We start from the raw sequence: 19,562 nt of genomic DNA on the forward strand, positions 1-19,562 counted from the left end.
GCTCTTTAATTTTAGTTATTTTTCTTACATTTAATTTGTGTTTTGTGTGTGTAATATTCAAACTAAAATTAAGTACATATTTATATTAAATAGTTAGAATGGTTAGGATGTAAGAAAATATGCGGACTGTCTGCTGTGCTGGCTCTTTATTTGCTGCCCGCTCGAAAGTATGCAGCAGGAAATTCATGACAGAAATCACCTGGAAAACGACTATGAAAACGCATTTGAGAGATCTGCTGCCAAGAAGTTTTCATTACAGTTGCTGAAAATATTATACAAATTTACAGAATTTACCCAAGCACATTTAAAGGCTTCGAATCTCATTCGCTGACAATGAATTTCGCTTCATTTTTGCACTTTCTCCGCTCCTATATTTAGTCCTATGATATTTGCACTGAAAGTAATCTTTCTCTTGGCTGTAATATCTGGCTTAAACGGAAATTAAAACAAATAAAGTAATTAAGCGCCGGGTGCCGGCCAGGGTCTGCACATTTTCCCACTCTCCTGTGCGCCCGTCTGGCATTGGATGGGATGCAGTTGAAGATTTAGATTTTCCACAGCAGATTTCTTTCACTTCGCCTTAATTGCCCAGCCAGTCAGAGTGATGGAGTGGAGGAACATGATGTCTTGGCTTGTCCGATCCCGGCAAACATTTATTCACACGCACCCACCGCTTCCCGCTCTTTTGGTTTTCCACTTTTCGTTGCTGATTTTCCCAGCCCAGACAATTGCAGCGCAGTTGAGAAAGGATGTGCAGGGGAATGCCCAAAATCCTGCAATCTGGAATCGTTTTCCCTCTCCTGTTCGGGCCTGTTATTCTGAGATCTTACCTGTAACTGGCATGTAAGGTTCACACCCCATCCACACACGGTCCTGACCGCTGCCAGGGTCACGCCCCGCACAGGACCCGCAGGACTGCGCTCCAGCGTGACGACCTTTCAACGCTCCTGCGCCGCCCAAAGAAAAAGGTGATTAATGTGCTTAGCGGCTTGCCGAATTATGCAAATGTCCATTCGAAATCCTTCTGAGGAGTCAATAAACTCTGCTCCCCCGTCCAGGCATCGGGTGGGACTCCTACAACGAGAATTTCCATAAAGTGGAAAAACTGAATACAGAAAACGAGTCGCTGCCGTGTTGGAGTCACCCTCTCAATGTTTGTGCAAGCCAAGAAAACCAGACCAGAAGACGATCATCATCATTATCATTAGCCAGAGGGAAAGAAAGAAAGAGGCAGAGAGAGAGAGAGAGCGTGATAGAGAGAGACAGCAGAAGATGCTGCTGCTGTTGGGTTGAGGAGCATCTTCCATGGTTAGGCCGCTGTGGGCAAGCGACACACTCGTGACGTTCGGGAAAAACTCAGTTAACGTCAAGACAAAAGGCAACGGACGTGACTGTACTTTTGAGCAACGTTTCACAGGGTGTTCCCGGCACTGCCGCCGCTTGCTCTCTCACTGTTCTCTCTCTCTCTCTCTCTCTCTCTCTCTCATTGATGACGTCGTTCTACCAACGACGACGACGAAGTGGAAAGTGTTGGCCGCTGGTGCTGCTAGTTTCTTCTTTGGTCGCTTCTTTTTTTAGTTTTGTTTTTGTTTGCCTGTTTTGTTTTGACTGCTTTGAACGCTTTGTTAGCCGCCCCCCAACCCACACTGCCCACGTCTCGGGTTGCCATAGTGTAGTCGCCCCCCCTGCCACTTGTTTGCGACACACACACACACAGGCAGGGTTGCCAGAGAAGCCGCTGCGAAGTGGTTGGGTGTGGGCTGGGGCTTTGGGAGGAGCAAAGACTTTTGTCTTTTTGCATTAATTATGCTTGGTTCTTGGTTGTGGATTCTCGGTCGCTTCCCGGTTCCCGGTTCCCGGTTCTCGTTTCTTTGGGTGTCTCTTTTTGGCCCTGCCACTTGTCGCTGCTCGCTTGAGTGGAGTCGCTCTTGGGTTAAATTAATTTTGCTTCCACCACCAACGCTGCAGCTAGTGGTCGTAGCAGCCCGCGGGAAAGACAGGGCAAAGACTATTTAATTATGAAAATCGTCAGAGTGGGAGTTTGACTAAGAAAAGCAGAAGACATTGGCCCCTTTTGGTGGGAAACTCCCACGATTGCGATCGCTTTGACCGTTTCCCGCTCGTTGATTGTGTTTCACTTTATATGCTTCACTTCAGAATGGTATTGGGTGGAGTGGGAAGCAGAAGAAACAGTTCTTGATGAGCAAACGTCGCGACATCATCTGGCCATGCCTCAATGCACAATTCCCATCGAGAATCCTGCTGCAAAATCGAAGCAAAGACAGTGACAAAGCGAGGACAAAGTCATTATGGAAGCCAGACAATGCCAGCAGGTCCTCTTCTCGGGAAAGAGCCCTTTGTCCACAGATCAATCTCAACGATCATGCAGAGGTAGATACAATTCATAGATACTCGCAATGATGAGGCAGATGCATGGATAGATGGATGATCGTGTGCCACTTTGATAAGCACTCTCCTGAAGCGCTCTCCAGCTCCAGCTCCCGCTCCATCCACCATTTCCATCGCGCACTCTTATCGCTTGTCTTCCCCCTCTAAGCTTTGTTTGCTCTTTGTCCACATGGATACTCCAGATTTTGTTCTGGTGTTCTGTGTTCTGTGGGTTCGCTTTAATCTCGAACGTATCTAAGTAAGTGCAAACAACGTTTCTGCTCTTTTCGAGAGAGTGCAGCCTTTGATGCATTTTGTGGCTCTTCTTGGGTTATTTTTTTCGGGTTTATTGTTTGCTCTGCTCAAGCGGCCATAAAAACGAAATTAACATGAACAAAGGTGGGCCCAGTGGAGTGGGGCGGGGCGTTGCGGCGAATCGTTGGGCACGAGCAGGGTAGAACAGGTGCTAATGGGTCCCAGAGTGCGGACTAATTGAAATGCCCATCAGATCCACAACCCATTTACATCTCCATCCACAACTTCCACAAGTTGAATGAATCACTTTTCCCCAAGATCAGATACTCGACTGCCGCTTTAGCTTGCTCTTCCACTTTATTATTAAATTCATTTTGATTTCTGTGTTTTTTTACCTCGAATTTATGCACGCGACGTGCCATCTGAAGGTTGCTTTTAAAGACCCATACTTCCATACCATAATCTATTCAACTCTGAAGAGAAATTCAATCAAACTCTGTCACAGAACTCTGTCATCAATTATTCGATAGTTTTCCTGGTCCATGGGTTATTCCTTTTGTCGTTTTGGATGGTATCTACAAAACTCTTCAGACCAATCCATCAAAATAGTTTGCCTCTTGTGCGGTGAGGAGAAATAAATTGAATTAATATGAAAGAAAGATATTCTACACCGATGAACAGTGGAGCATATTATTATCGCTGATCTTTTACTCATTATTAGTGGTATATTTCTACCTTGTTAATGATTAACATTTAAGTTCTTTAACTCTTGGAATTACTTTTCTATTCCATCACCCACTCTCCCTATTGCTGTCAGACGCCACTGTGGCTCGCGCTGTCCAATCAATCAATTTTACAACGATGCAAACACAGAGACAGCCACAGTTACAGTCCCTGCATGAGTCATGCAGCGAACACGAGCCCAAGCCCGAACCCGATTCCAACTCCAACTTGAACTGCCGCTCAAGTTGCAGCTTCTTCGCCTTAGCTGTCGCCCAGCTTTGAGTCATGAAAATAGAAGTGTTCAAGCTCAGACACCTAAAAATACGAGCGAAAGGCTAAATGGAGACGTTGTTGTGAACTTTGTTCGCATTCAGAGCTTTTCTGGCGAGTACTTCATACCGATTGATACAATTGGAGCTTCAGAATGGAGTGTTGGCTTGCAACAAAACACATGGAGCTGCATGTGACACACATTTTGGCAATTTCAAGATCATGTACATTCATATGTGTGCATGTCTAATTTTTGGGGCTCGCGCTCCCTTTAATGCGCAAACGTCTCATGAAGATAATAATATCTTGCGCAAGAGTGTATTCAGATACAAATACCGAGTGCAAGGAGAGGAGAGTGCATCTTCCCTGTTTTTGTTGGTGTATGTGTCCGACATGCATGTCGGAGTGGCAGAGCGGGATAACCAACAGTGACACGATAACGTGCATTGGAACGTGGCTTACTTTTCCCCACTTTAAAATCCCTCTTTCCCCCCCTCCGCAGCCGCTTAATCTGAAGATATAAAATTAAATTTTGGTACCCTCGTGTTTTGTGTGTCTTTTATTATCGGTTTCGTTTTTGATGCTCCCTCGCTCGTTGTTTTTGTGGGTGAACCTTGGGCATTGATGTTTTTTTGTTGTCGTTGGAGTCGGTTCAATTTATTTGGGATTTTCTTGTGAATTTCAGCGGGTTGCTGGGCAGCGGTGATATTTAGTGCGTCACTGACATGCGGTAATAGTTGCTCGTGTTTCCGCTTACAGCTCTGAGTCACTGTCTTGAGCTTAAGTTTGAGTTGGAGTTGGAGTCTGACTTCTGCCATCTTCCAACTCAAACCATGGCCACAGACGACTCCAAAAGCTTGGGCACAAAACGGGTTCTACGGCTATTATCTAAGTTTTAAGATGATTGGTACAATTCTACTTGCTGATCCTGATGCCACTTCATTTGCTGCCCGTTCTAGTTCCCGCTCGCCGTTTTCTTTTTTCATCTGCTGGTTGCATTTGTCATTTGAATTAAGGCAAATCTCGGCAGCCAAGCACAGGGTGACTCCTGTCGCACAAACGCACAAAGAGTGGCTGAGAGAGCCAGAGAGCTGAGAGAGAGCGACATGCAGACTTGTCGTTTACCTGCTCACCCAAGACATTTACCTGTTTGCCCTACTACAAGACAAACTCCCCCTGTTTTGGTGTTCGTTTCGTGTTCGGTTCGGCTCAGAGTTTGCTCAGGTGAGCGCGGCCAGCAAGTCGATGGTTGTAGTTGTTGTTGTTGTTGCCAGAAGTTCTTGTTCGTCTCGCAATAACTGGTCCTGCCCCGTCTCTCTCGCTCTCCCGAAAACGTCTTTTGTTTGTCGACGACGCGCTCTTTCGTTGGGTCTGGTCTGAAAACCGAGCGACAGCGGCAGCAGCAGCAGTCGCGGCTGCGGCTTAAACAAGTTTCAGTCGCGAGACAGTGCGGACGTGTTTGATCCAACCATCCAGCCAGTCGCCGCCGCCGCCGCCGCAGCCGCAGCCACCAGTAGAAACAGTAATCGAGAATCCAAAATATCGCGCGCGCGGCAAAAAACGCTGATTTCAATCATATCTCGTTTTGTTGTTGTTTTTTTTCAAGTTTGGAGTGTGTGTGCCCGTGCCTGACAAAAGTTGAAGAGTTCGACAAAAGTTAAAGAAACAAAAAAGAAAAAGAAAAACGACCAACAAAAACAACAAGTTGTTTGACTGGCAAATGTGCAAAAGTGCCTTTTAGCTGGAGCAGCCATTCGGATATAACTCAGCGAAGAATCGAGCCTGGAATACATGAATACCCCTATTATAATGCCGGCGTAAGTTGTGCAAAGATGCAGCATAGAAGCACACAAGGTTTGCCTCCGGGAAGCAGTTCGATTGGGATCTATGGAAGATCAAAGTTTGCTCAACTTTCAAGGGAAGTTTGTTTGATCGTCTAACAGAAGTCTTTGTGGATCGTTTCACAATGCCAGATTTGGGATGAGAACTCTTGGCTGCTTTGCATAGTTTTCGAGTTTTTAGATCTCCGATCTCTAGGCTCCGAAACTCTAATCGATATCCAGTTATAGCCATTGGCTCGGTTGCCTTTGTTTTGTCTTCTCGTTCGGCGCTGCCGCCATGTGGGTCCATAGCGGTACGCGCACTGAGCCACTAAGCCAGCCGCTAACTTGTTTCCAGCAATTTGGCAGCCGCAGCAGTGTTTTGGCCTTTTGTGAGGCATCTTTTGGTATGTAAATGTGAGCAGCAGAACCCCCTATGCCCCTGTCCTTTGTGGCAGAAACCGGCTGGGGGACCAACGCTGGTACAGTGGGCACTCTCCTAATGCATTTATGCTGCTTATTAAAGATTAATCTGCGCATCGCACGCAGCTCACAGCTCACAGCTCGCAAAGCTCTAAAGAGTGCCATGGCTGGCTTCTCAGGCCAATTGTCTTTCCCTAGGGAAAGTCCAGAGAATCACGCGATATTCCCCCCACAGACACACACACACACGTATGAGAGAGAGAAAGACTAGCTAACATTTAAGTGCAATTTGTGGGCCAATGAAGAGGGAGTCGAGCCGGGAGTGTGGGTCGCTTGGGCACTTTGCATTTTCAATTTGCATTTGCCAGGCCATAAAAACCAGTACTCAGTGCTGGGGCCAGGCCAACTGGTCTCCGCCCCCACTTGAAATGCAAGCCATCAACCCGAAACCGAAACCGAATCCCAGTCCCAGTCCCAGTCCCAATCCAAAGCCAACGAAAGACTTGGGCCACAAACTCCGCTTTAGGCCGCGTCTCCACGCTGGGGCATATGTCACAATCATTACTCCACCATCCTGGCCACCGCCAGCCATCATCATCTTCATCATCGATTTCAACGTCTTTGGCAGCGACTTTGACTTCGACTTCGACTCTGTGTCTGTGGGGCCAGCATATTAATGCGTTAAATTCTTGTTGCCAGCACTCCGTGGAGCTATAGTACATATGCGTATTTATGGCTAATTCTCAAAATGCTGGCGCATGTCTGGCATATGTAAAAGAGCCATTAGCCCCCAAGTTGAACGATTGGCAGCCGCCTCACGTGCGTCGTGCGTCGTGCGTCGTGCGGCCCAAGGCTGGGCCCGGTCACCTGTCTACCTGAGTCTCGCTTGCCCCTTCTACTTCTATTGCCACTTCTTTGGCCATATCTGTGCATCTTTCGGGGTTTTTTTTTCAGAGATTTTTCTCCGTTTTTCTTTCAAGCATCCTTTTGTCTGTGGCAGGTTGCACGTGTTCAGGTTCTCACATTTTGCCCTGGGCCTTGCCAGTTTTCTCTGTCCCTCCCCTGCCACCCTGCTGACTGGTCTCTTGCTTGCATTTTCCTCAATCTCTCAATCTTTGGCTCTGGGAAAAAGGTCAGTTCTGGCTGTTATTCTGCCGCTGTTGTTGCCGTTGTAATTGCGGAAGCAGCGGCACAACACTTTGGCCGTAAAAAACAAACAAAATTCGCTTCGAGCCGAGCGCTTTGGCCCCCGCTTGTGGCTTAACAATTAATGCTCATAAATCATGAGACTTCCAGCAGCAACAACTTCAACAAAAGACAGCAATAATAATGATAATAGTAATAATAATAAATGAAACGCTTTAGCATGCAGGCCAACTGCTGTTTCCAACTTGTTTGCATTTCAAATACAAAACAAAACTGAAACCCGCTCTCGAATCTTTGTATCTGCAGCCAGCTGTCTGTCTGTATCTGTATCTGTATCTGTATCTTTTTGCTTTTGTTTGTGTGTGTGTGTGTGTGTTGCGCTCGATTGAGGTGCGCAAAGAGCTATAAATAGTGCCCAGCCATGTTTCAAGGACTACAAGTTCCCCTTTCGAGTGCAAACTCAATTTACAAATTTTGAAATTTGACTCAAAACTCAACATTAAGACGTGCAGGAAAATGAGTAGAAAAATGATTAGAGTTTCCTTTAGAAGATCCTCTCGAAAAGATATCATTTTTCCTATGGCCCTTCGTGGCAATTGTTGCTCAATTAATTGGCCAACTAATTGCACACTCTCATTGCTCGTTGTCCGTGGTGTGGCAACAAAGTTGCCTGGTCCATGGTCCATGATGGTCTGTGGGCTTGGGACATCGAATTGGGTTGCTGGCACTCGGCTAATGGAAATTAAAGAGCGTGACGCTACATTTTCAGACGCCCAAGTGCATTGCTCTAAACTAATTAAAATGCAACTGTTTTGTCCAATGAATGGGCAATTATACAACAGTAATCCCCTCCCCACACTCCACCTGTTTAGGGAAAAAAGTAAAAACTGGAAATCATTGGAGTGTCTCCCTCTGGCTCCTCCAGCCACAACTTCCGCTTGGCTTTTCCGCTTATTAAACACTTTTTCACCTCTTGGCCCTGGAACCCTCCCTGCCCGCAATTGTCACAAAAAGTGCAGTCAACTCTGATTCAGTTTTTGGGCGAGTCTCTCCGTGTGTGGCCAAGCGCCAGCCATCTGCTGACGCACAGCAATTTGTGGCCAAAGAAGGGCTTCCCAATAGATTGTTCAACTACTTTCGGAATGTTTATTCTCGCTTCGTTTTACGCCTGGAAGCAGTACAGTTGCGCTTCAACATTGGGACATTTCTCATGCATATTTCGGGACTGGCTTTCACTTCCCTCACTCACCTTTGCCGAATGATGAACTCACTTTTGTGGGGCCACTTTGCGCCAGTTGACAAGTGTTAATTGTGCCGATTCCCAATACGATTCCAGGTATCGCATGTCCATATAAAGTACGAGTACTATTACGACCATATCCCATATGTTTGCACACACATCAGCATTATTTCTGAGCTGACTGCTGTTGTTGCTCTTGGCCAAGCAATTGTAATTGGCAGCGGCAACAAAAGCAAAACCAAAAGCAAAAGCAAAAAGCGAACAAAAAGGCGTTTTACTTAGCCCAAGAGTGTCTCAGCCATATGTCGCATATGGCGTCATTTCGTGTCTTGGGTCTTGGGATCGTTTTGGGATTGAGAATGAGAATTGGGACTGGGTCCATGCCTGGGGCTGTGCCTGTGCTTGACACTGGGGTCGAGTTCTATTCAGAGCGACTTCATTTTCCAGGCGTCAGCAGTTGTCAAGTGGCAACATTAGAGTGCAGCGTGGACCGTACATAAATACATACATTTATGTACATTCGTTTATGTACATACATATTTACGTGCACGAACTGCTGCATTGGCACTTTGGCCCGCTTGGGGATGGCTATCAGTCGTTTGCAGGAGGTGGAGAACTTTGAGGTCCAAGTCGGAGTCTGGACCGGTTTGTGGCGAAGCGAAACTTTCGATCGGCGATCGGCGATCGGCGATCGGCCTGGCAAATGAGGTCGAGACCAAAAGCGAAAGTCTATGCCAAAAACTCTTTGTGCTTCTTAAAATGATTGTTTAGGGTGTGCCAAAGAGACCAGGAACCTGTCGCAGCTGAGTCGCAATGAGCCACCTCTTCGATCTATCCAGAGAACCCTTTGGATCGGTGTCTCCGCACAGCCAAGGGCACGTGCCCGCGGGCGAAGTCCGAGTTCAAATCGATTTCTGTTTGGGCTTCGCTTCGCTTTTTGTTTATTTGTTTTTCCACTTCCGTTCTACGTTGGGGTGCACTTCCCTCTTCGACGCTGACTAAGGGAAAACAATCCAATTCCCCCCCCGAACAAATGGCAAAAACCTTTGAGTCTGCTTCCTACTCCTCCCAGAGGTCTCCAGCGAAACTGACCTCAGCAATTTAAACCCCATCCCATCCACAGTGAAATGCCCAACTAAACTAAACGAAACGAAACGAAACGCAGCGAAACTCAATCGTTCAGAGGAAGGAGCTGCTCACACCCCCGCCCATTGGAGCAACATGATCAAGTTTCGCTACAAGCGAAAGGAGCCCACAAATGTGGTGCCATCGCCATCGCCATTGGCATCGGCATCGGCAGCGCCGAGCCAAAGCCAAGCAGCTGGACTGCCAGCACCACCATCGGCAATTATAGCCGCTCCGCTGCAGCATCAGCACCCGCATCAGCAGCTGAATCAGCTGATTAGCAACAGTGGCACACTGCCACGCAGCAGTCCACGGAAGCTGATGATGATGGAGTCGGGTGTCGAGGGTGGTGGCCACAAGGCGGCCACTCTCACGCGCCAGAGCAAGCAGAAGGCTTCGGTGAGTGCACTGGCCAAGGTGGCCAGCAGCGTGGAGCTGGCAGTGCTGGGCTACAACAACAATCACGGCCACAGCCACAGCCACAGCCACGGCCACGGCCACGGTGGAGGAATCGGAAATGGAACCGCGGAGCGAGATCGCTGCATCAATGCGGTCATTGTAAGTCTGGGCATAGATTAGGAATAAACTTAAGTCAGAGAGAAACGGGGAACCGCCTTAGCAAATGCCCAAAGATCCACTCTGAGCACTGCCTTAATCCCGCTCTTCCTTTGCTCCACACAGGAACTCTTCCAGCAGCTGCAGACCAGCTCGGAGCCGGCCCTCTGCCCGGAGCCCTTGAGGCGTGCACTGGCCAGTGGACCCTTGGCTGGGCGACGCTTCCCCCTGGGCTGCCTGGGCGATGCTGCCGAGTGCTTTGAGCTGCTGCTGCATCGCGTCCACTCGCACATCTCGTCGGACGATGGGGACTCGTGCGAGTCCAGTGCCTGCATTGCCCATCGCCGCTTCGCCATGCGTGTCATCGAGCAGAGTGTCTGCAAGTGCGGTGCCAACTCCGAGCAGCTACCATTCACGCAGGTGAGTCTCTCCTCCTCCACTGACAATCGATCGTTGATCGAGATCACAGTTAGAGCACCTGCAGACTGTCGACTGTTCTGTGCAGACTGCCTGTCCGGCGTCAATCTGGGTAACAGTTAACCGATCGTGGCCGATCGCAATTCCCTCTCAAACTGGTTTGATCCATGCAGATGCAGATTCTAGTGCAAAAGCCGCTGAACCAGTTTGCGAGACACCAACGTAGAGTCGACCCTTAAAAGGTGCAGATCAGTGATGCGATCTGCGATCTGTGATTCTGTGGCTTACGTCAGCACGTGCCAAGCAAAAGCCTGTGGGAGTCGCACTTCCGCCTTGACCATAACCAAACCCGACCCGAACCCGACTGGACTACTGTTTTGTTCTCTGTTCTGATCTGTCTTGCCTTTACAGATGGTGCACTATGTGTCCGCTTCGGCACTGACATCACAGAAGAGCCTGGCCATGCAGAGCCATCAGCAGTTGAGCTTCGGCCAGCTGCTTAGGGCTGCCGGCAACATGGGCGACATACGCGATTGTCCGGTAAGTAAACCCAAAGGATCTACACCCAGGCACAGCCACTCATTGTCCATCGTCTCTTTGGGTTTCCTCTTAGAACACGTGTGGAGCCAAGATTGGGATACGTCGTGCGCTGCTCAATCGTCCCGATGTCGTCTCCATTGGCATCGTGTGGGACTCGGAGAGACCGGCCGCCGATCAGGTGCATGCCGTGCTCAAGGCTGTGGGCACAAGTCTGCGCCTGGCCGACGTCTTCCATCAGGTCAGCGAGCAGCGTTGGGCCCAGCAGGCGCAGCACGAGCTGGTGGGGATCGTCTCCTACTACGGCAAGCACTACACCACCTTCTTCTTCCACACGAAGCTGAAGGTCTGGGTCTACTTCGACGATGCCAACGTCAAGGAGGTGGGTCCCAGCTGGGAGGGTGTCGTGGACAAGTGCAGTCGCGGCCGCTATCAGCCGCTGCTGCTGCTCTACGCAGTGCCCCAGCCGTCCAGCTCCTCCTCGGGCATGGACCAGCTGCCGCTTGTCGGCTCACTGCCCTCTCCAGCTGGTTCCGCCATGAGTGCGGCGGGTCTGGCCTCGACTGTGGTGCGTCGGGCGGTGACGCCCAGTCCGGAGAAGCCCTGTCTGGGCAGCACTCGACGCGCCATCACGCCCACTCCCCTGCGCACGCCCACCAATGACTACCAGAATCTGAGTGTCATCCAGAAGAACATTTTCCCCATGCCCATGCCCATGGCCATGCCCATGGCCATGCCCATGGCAGCGGGCACCGATGAGACGGATGCCTACATCAGCCGCAAGACCGTGGAGCATGTCCTGAGTGCACAGTACCAGAATCTCAGCGTCATCCAGGACAAGATCAGTGCCGGAAGTGGCGCTGTGTCCACCTCGAGTGCGGACAAGGACGGCGGCTTCCTCAATCGGAAGCCCATCGAGGCGATGCTCAGCGCCCAGCTGGCACGACGGCAGCACCTTCAGCTGCAGCGCAGCCACAGCGCCGAGTCGAGCTCCGGCCACGCCTCCAACGGCAGCTCACCGCCCAGCGATGGCCTGACCATGCCCGAGCACCTGAATCAGCCGCGCAGACGCGACTCCGGCAACTGGTCGGGGGATCGCAACAGCGCCAGCTCGGCCAGCTCCACGACGCTGGACAATCCCTATCTGTACATGGTGGCCAAGCGGGGTGTGGCAGCGGTGCCGCAGAGTCCCACGCGGCACGGACTGCCCTACGACCCGGGCTATGACTCGTTCTCGCTGAGCTCCACGGACTCGTATCCGCCCAAGCATATCCTCAATCCCCAGCTGGCCAAGATACCCGAGGCAGCCATGGGCATGGGCGCTGCAGCAGCTGGCAATGTTGCCGCAGCAGTGGGAGCTGGCGTTGGCGTTGGCCATGGCATGGCCCTGTCCGGGGACTGCGAGAAGCTCTGCCACGAGGCGGATCAGCTGCTGGAGAAGTCCCGCATCGTGGAGGAGTCGCACGATCTGGAGACGGCCCTGGTGCTGTGCAACGCGGCCGCTGGCCGGGCACGTGCCGCCATGGATGCGCCGTACAGCAACCCACACACGATGACCTTTGCCCGGATGAAGCACAACACGTGCGTGATGCGTGCCCGCAGCCTGCACCGGCGCATTCTGGTGGAGAAGGGTGCCGAGTCGGAGGCGATGCCCGAGCTGAAGCACATGCGGGAGGGCAGCACCAGCAGCGTGAAGCACGTCCGGCAGAACAGCAAGGATCGCACCCTGGAGAAGGAACAGATCCAGCTGCACCATCAGCAGCTCCTGCCCAGCGCCGTGTCCAAGAGCATTGAGATCTACGCGACGCTCCCGAAGCGGAAGAGTCCGCTCAAGGCACTCGCCGCAGCCGCATCCGCCTCCGGCTCTGTTGGCATGGACGACAATGCCATCGAGTACGAGCAGCAGCAGGTGGTGGCCAGCAGTCCGGCCAGCAGCCAGAAGCCGGAGCGTGAGAGTCGCTCTCTGTTCGGGCGCAAGGACAAGGACAAGGACAAGGAGAAGGAGAAGGAGAAGCGCAGCCGCAGCGAGGATCGGAACAAGCTCACGAGGGAGTTCTCGCTGACGGAGACGCTGCTGGTCAATGCCAAGGACACGCTGAAGAAGCACAAGGAGGACAAGGACGAGAAGAAGGAGAAGGACAAGAGCGGCAAGAAGCAGCACAAGATCCGCCGCAAGCTGCTCATGGGCGGCCTCATCCGCCGCAAGAATCGCTCCATGCCCGACCTCACCGAGGCCGTGGACGATGCCCCGCCAGCGGTCAGTGCCCATCACCATCACCTGCAGCTGCACCATCCGTGCTCCCCGACATCCGTGGTCGCCCTCATGGGCAGCTCCGTGGACGACAGCGCCGTGGGTCTGGGCAAGCACGCCCTCGCCATGAGCGGCTACATCTCCGAGGGTCACTTTGACTATCCCGGCACTGGGCCGTGCCACAACAATGTGGCAGGTGGCAACAGCAACAGCAACAGCAATGGCATAGGCAGCGGCAGCAATCCGAATCCCAATCTGGAGCGAAGCAAACTGATGCGAAAAAGCTTCCACGGCAGCGGCCGGCAGCTGACGATGCCCGTGCCCAAGGTGGCACCGCCCCCACCCATGCGGACCAGCTCCGCCCTGACGCCCCACCAGCATCAGCAGCAGCAGTTCCACCACGAGGCCAATCTGTCGAACCTCTCCGCCATGAGCTCAAACACCTCGATAAGCGAGGACTCCTGCCAGACCATAATCACGACCTGTGCCCAGGTGCACTCCGAACAGAGTCCGCTGAAGGATATGCAAATGTTGGGCATGGGGCAGGAGGAGCTGCCACTGCCACTGCCACTGCCACTGACACCACCGATGGAGCTGCCCCCGTATCCGAGTCCGCCGCACTCAGTTTGCCACTCGCGGCAGGCCAGCGAGGACTTCCCGCCACCGCCGCCACCCGAGCTCGATCTGGAGCCGCTGAATCAGCAGCTCAGCCAGCTGCAGCAGCTGGAGGCGGCCAACAAGCAGCAGCGGCAGCAGCAGCTGGACTCGCTGGAGGGCACCACCAGCATCCTGGCCCAGCTGCAGCAGCGCCAACATCTGCTAAAGCTGCGCAAGGAGCAGACAGGAGCAGGAGCAGGAGCAGGAGCGAGCGCAGGCAACAGCGTGGACGCCAATTGGCTGAAGGAGCTGCAGGCCAAGCAATCGGCCGATCTGCGATCGATGCAACGCAAGCTGGAGGCCTCCTCCCCGAGCAGTGTCCGCGATCTGGCGCATCGCTTCGAGCAGACGGCCACCATTCGGTCGTACGCCTCGCAGGAACTCCTCGCCCAGCCACGCACCCAGATGAACGGCCTGCCCAGTCAGGCGAAGATCGACGCTGATGAGGTGGATTGTGCCGGACCATCGCGCGCCTCTCTACCGCTGATGCTGCCCAAGCCCAAGTACGAGATGTCCCAGTCGCAGATTGCCGAGGAGATACGCGAGGTGGAGCTCCTCAACTCGATGGTGCAGCAGACACTCAATCAGAGTGCCGCCGCTGGTGCTGGGGCTGGTTCTGGTGCTGGTGCTGGTGCACCACCAAAGCGTGTGAAGAAAAAGAGCGTGTCGTTCTGCGATCAGGTGATACTCGTTGCAACCGCCGGCAATGAGGAGGATGATGACTTTATACCCAATCCGATACTGGAGCGTGTTCTGCGCACCGCCCAGCACCCAAACGAGAAGGTAACGGCCCAGATGATCCAGCAGCAGCAGCAGAACATGCTCCGACTGCAGACGGAGCCACAGCCACGACAACAGCAGCAGCAGCAACAGCAGCAGCAACAATTACAGCTGCAANGCAGCAGCCCTCGCCCATGCTGGGAAGACCAGTGGCCACGGACATGCAGCGATATGTGCAGAGAATGCAACAGCAACAGCAGCAGCAGCAGCAACAGCAACAGCAACAGCAGGAAATGTACCGCCAGCAGCAGCAGCAACAGCAGCAGCAACAACATCGCACCAGCATGAGTGGCATCGTCAGCCAGCAACATCTGCAGCAGCAACAGCAACAGCAAGCGCAACAGCAGCACCAGATCGATGCCCAGTACACCAGCATGCCCCGGCCACTGCATCATCCTCATCTGTTGCCACAAACCTACTCGGTGCATCTGCAGAAACATCAGCAACATCAGCTGCAACAGCAACAGCAGCAACAGCAGCACCAACAGGCATCGCCGCAACTGAGCCTGGGATACTTCAGCAATGGCCAGGCATCGTCCAACGAGCAAGTGCCGCTGCCTTCGCCTTATCAGCGTGTGCCACTGCCACATGGCTACCAGCAACCAGGCGGAACCTACTACCCCTTGCCAGCCCAACAGCAACAGCAGCAGCAGCTGATTATTGCCAATGGAAAACCTGTCCAGAAGAAGGTCAGCTTTGAGCCAGGGACCAAGGGCGAAGTTGATTGCCTGCCACCGCCACCGCCGCCGCCTCAAACCAAGTTGGCCCTGCAGAATGGACTGCCCGAGTCGGCCGGCCCAGGCCCATTAGCTCCTGGCACAACGCCGGCGGCCATCACAGCCATACCCACCCGCGTCTACAACAATGCCATCGTGAAGGCCTCGGCCAAGGCCGTGGAGTGTAATTTGTGCCGCAAGCGGCATGTGATTGCGCCCGCCGTCTACTGCACCAACTGCGAGTACTATCTGCAGATGCTGAACCAGCGCAGATGATGCACACCCACACCCACAGCCACAACCACAGATACACCCACACTCCCGCCCACACCCACTGCCGGGACCACGATTGTCTCTAGTGTAACTTTCTAGCCGTACATGGAAACTGTTAATCTCAAGCAATGCAATGCTGCCACGTCGCCCCCTAAGGATCCGCACAGGATGTAAATAGGTTGTAGGTTGTAAAACAAGAAGGAGGAGGAGGAGAGGAAGGAAGCTCGCTGCCAGGCGGAGGATGAAAGAGGACGAAACTGGAGGTTCCCGCACAGTCCCTTCTATGGTTCCACATGAGAAGTACCAACTGTGCCCCCACCCCACGCCCCATACCAACACACACGGACCCACACAAACTCATGCACACACATCAATGTTCCCTGGCACACGCACACAAGCATATATATACATTCGCCCCATACATATATACTTGCCCCGACCACACGAATAAGGAAACGAACATCAAATGTCGCTACACATCGAACATCGAACATCGAACTTCGAACATCGGATCAATGCATTCCCCGAAAAAAACAACATCCAAGCACCCCCAGCCTGGCCAGCCCCTCCCCTCGCTGCCGCATAAGTGTTTTTTTTTTGTTCTTTATCATAAATATTTTCTTATTTGATAGTTATAGCCGTATCGATCCGTGTTTCGATCCATTTTATTCATATGGTTAGCCAGAAGTTTGAAACTCAGTCGCTGAGCTTCCTTTTGTGAGCTGTTGTCCAACGACACTCGCATCTCAAATCTTTTTTTTTTCTATATATTAGACTTAGGCCTACTTTTAAGTATTACTTTAAATTATTTTCGAAGCATACGATTTTGATTACATTCTTTTTTTTTTATCTTTGTACTTAAATAGCATTTACCGACAATCAGAAAGGGATTTTTATTCCGAGTTTCTTTAATGCATTTGAACGATTTTGTGTATTTATAGTTATTAAGTCGTCCTAATTAACTACACTTAATAATACTTTTTTTATAAACAATTTCTCTTTTGCAGAAAACGAGTGACGAGAAAAGAGATGTCTAGCATCCACAAAAAGAATGCTAAAGAATTATTTTTCTAAAAATAAACATACAAAATACAATATGGAAAGTGTTCTTATTTTGGTGGTGGATTTTATTTTGAATATTACAGTTTTTGCTTGAAATTTAACGAAAATTATGCGCAGGCTACGTAGCTGTAGATGGCGCCTTTTGTGTATCAAATATGTCTGCATGTAGAATTCATGTAAGAAGTATGTAGAGCTTCAAGTTAAGTGCTACATGGTATGTAATAAATATTGTAGAGTAAATATATGTATAATATAAAAATGAATTTATGGCAGAGGTCGCCAGGTAGATATGCCCTGTATATTACACAGCAGTGAATGTATAATGTAAATGTATGGTAAATTGTAAATGTAAGGTAAGGCCTTCGAATTGATATCTAAAAACTATATGTAAATGGATCACTTGTCGCTCGCTTTATGGCAGTGCCTTCACTTTCATATTCGGTAGCTCGCAAAATGGATCTTTTGCCCTCCCTACTGATCAGCTGTGGTAGCTCTGTCAACTCCTCTTTTTCTGGAACTGTATATATAGCTGTATATATATATATAACCAGAAATCAGCATTCAAATATTCTCACAATCGGATTCGATTTATTCCATGTTTAATTCAGAGCTTAACCGGGTTCAAAGAGCTTCTGGAAATAGAAAGTATCTCGCTAAGATACCAGTGTTTGTATCATTTTACTAGGACCATTCTCCATTCTTGTGATTGAGGCTTTTATGTGTGTTAAGTAGAGTAAAGTAGGCGCTTCGGTCATTTCATGCTCCCCTTCTAGACAACTCAGAATATCCCGAGTAAAAACTTAAAAATATTTCTAATTTCGAAGTAATAATTTGTATTCCACAATGGATGTTGTTCAAGTCGTTGAATTACTTCTTGACACACTTCAGCTAGATCCGATTATCGAAATGATTGAACAAATTGTGAAATTTATTTATTACTACTTCCGACCGGTAGCGGCAGTACCTATCGTTGATAAGTTGCTCACCAAACGCTTCACTCTTTTGCCCTTTTTCATAGCGTTGCTCTTGATGGCTCTCACTTGCACTGCTATTAGGTTGGTCTTTGGCCAGTATATAATCAATATGGGAAGACGACTCTGGACTGTGCAGCTGGAGCAGCAGGAGGACGAGTGGGATACCAGGAGGACGAGGAAGTCGAAGAGGAGGAGGAAGGCGGTTCAGAGGATGGAGCAGACTGATGCCCTGCACGAACTTGCTCTTGCATAAAATCTTCAAATTTATTTGTTATTTCAAAGTTATTTGTTCTTTTGTTGAATATTCTTCGAAATTTACAGGTCCCATTTGTCATAACTCCATTTACGAGAATCTTTTTGGACAATCCAATAAAATTTTCAACCGCTTAAGTAAATGAATTAAATATAATTTCATCTCTTTATAATTCAATAATATAGTCTTCGGTGTTTAACAGATTTACTCAACTCTGCCAACATATGTATGTATGTATGTATGTATGTATGTACATATGTATGTATGTAAATTAATTTTTTCAACTTAATTGTTTGTATTTTCTTTGGACGTTGATATGCAATGACTGCACAATCAAGTGGCCCAAGCAACACCAAGCCGAAGCCTGTTACGCGCGAAACCCAGGCAGTAACGCACCCCTCCTCCCGCCCAACCGACCGAGGGGCGCTGCCGCATGACGCGCGACTCGTGTAACCGAACCGAACAGATTAAGTCTTACGTTAATGCTTTCCAATAATTTCAATTATTTTAGAGCTCAGCTTTGAATGAAACGAGCTTGTGGAAAACCATTTTGCCTTTTATACATTTTAGAAATGGTTTTTTCGTTTGTTGTTTTTGTAATTGCATATATTAAAGAACACTTTTGCATACTTAATGATTCAAACGAGTTCAGGTGTACTATAAGTTCTTTCATATTTCTCTTAAGGTTTTGACAGCCATTCATTTAAGCAGTCGCTTACACTCCACAAAATGTGACATTTAGGTATGTGTCTTAATATTGTATGTATGCTTTTGTGTATACAGCTTTTACATTTTGATGTACAACTTTTCAATTATTTCTGTGAGCATAAAATGTGTAGCGTGGTTCTTATGATTTAAACGGCATTCGTTGAGTAGTTCCTCTTAATGCTGCTGCCACATCCTGTTTGGTTTCTCCAGCATTGCCTCCAATTCCATCCAAGAGCTCCCCGCACTCTTCTCAGGCCCAACCCAAGTGAAACACTTTTATTTCAGTTTTCAACAAGACATTTAATCAATTCATTTGTGCGGCACAGGAAACTACACACATGTGTGCCACACGTACACACATCTGTAGTTTCCCATTCCGACTTTCTCAGAGTCCTCACCGATTCGCAAAGGAACACATAAAAATCGCAAATCAACAAACACATTTGTTTCTTTGCCAATCAGGGAGGACGTATAACACTTCGAAAACATTCCTTTTGCAGAATATATATTTATGTTTCGTTGACACGCTGCCATTATACATATTCCTTCTGCAGAACGAATATATTTGATTCTTTGCCAATCACTGAGGACGTATAACGTTGCCATGCTATTCCGTTATACAGAATAAACATTTATCTTATATTTGTTTTCATTCAATATTCTCGGACGTATAACAGCTTGTTATTCCATTCGTTATACAGACTGAACCAATTTGTTCTATTATTATTTCAGCTCAGACGCACAACGTTATACGAACACGTATGAAGTTATACAGAAAAGCCATAAAATATTTTATGTTTTTTTTGATTGTGCTCAGACGTATAACGCTTCCTTTTTTCACTTATATTTTTTCGCGGGTCTCTCTAGTCGCGTATAACGGTGCTGTTTTGACTTGCTTGTTTCTTTTACATGGAAATGTTTTTTTTTTTTTTTTTTAATTACAATCATTTTTGTATTCACACTTTTTTTTTTTTGTTTGTTTCATTCTT

The 19,562-nt window shown here is 49.4% G+C and overlaps 1 protein-coding gene across 1 annotated transcript in view; it reads left to right on the top strand.

Annotated features, from left to right (window-relative positions):
* Positions 1-16,458, top strand: part of LOC117588387 — a 45,762-nt gene extending 29,304 nt beyond the window's left edge. The window contains 4 exon segments of the mRNA XM_034279615.1: positions 10,072-10,365; positions 10,774-10,902; positions 10,976-14,677; positions 14,680-16,458. Coding sequence (XP_034135506.1) covers positions 10,072-10,365; positions 10,774-10,902; positions 10,976-14,677; positions 14,680-15,579 — 5,025 coding nt within the window. The 3' untranslated portion in view covers positions 15,580-16,458.
* Positions 16,459-19,562: the final 3,104 nt, after the last annotated feature.

This window comes from Drosophila guanche, unplaced genomic scaffold (assembly GCF_900245975.1).
Source record: "Drosophila guanche unplaced genomic scaffold, DGUA_6, whole genome shotgun sequence".
Lineage (NCBI taxonomy): Eukaryota > Metazoa > Arthropoda > Insecta > Diptera > Drosophilidae > Drosophila > Drosophila guanche.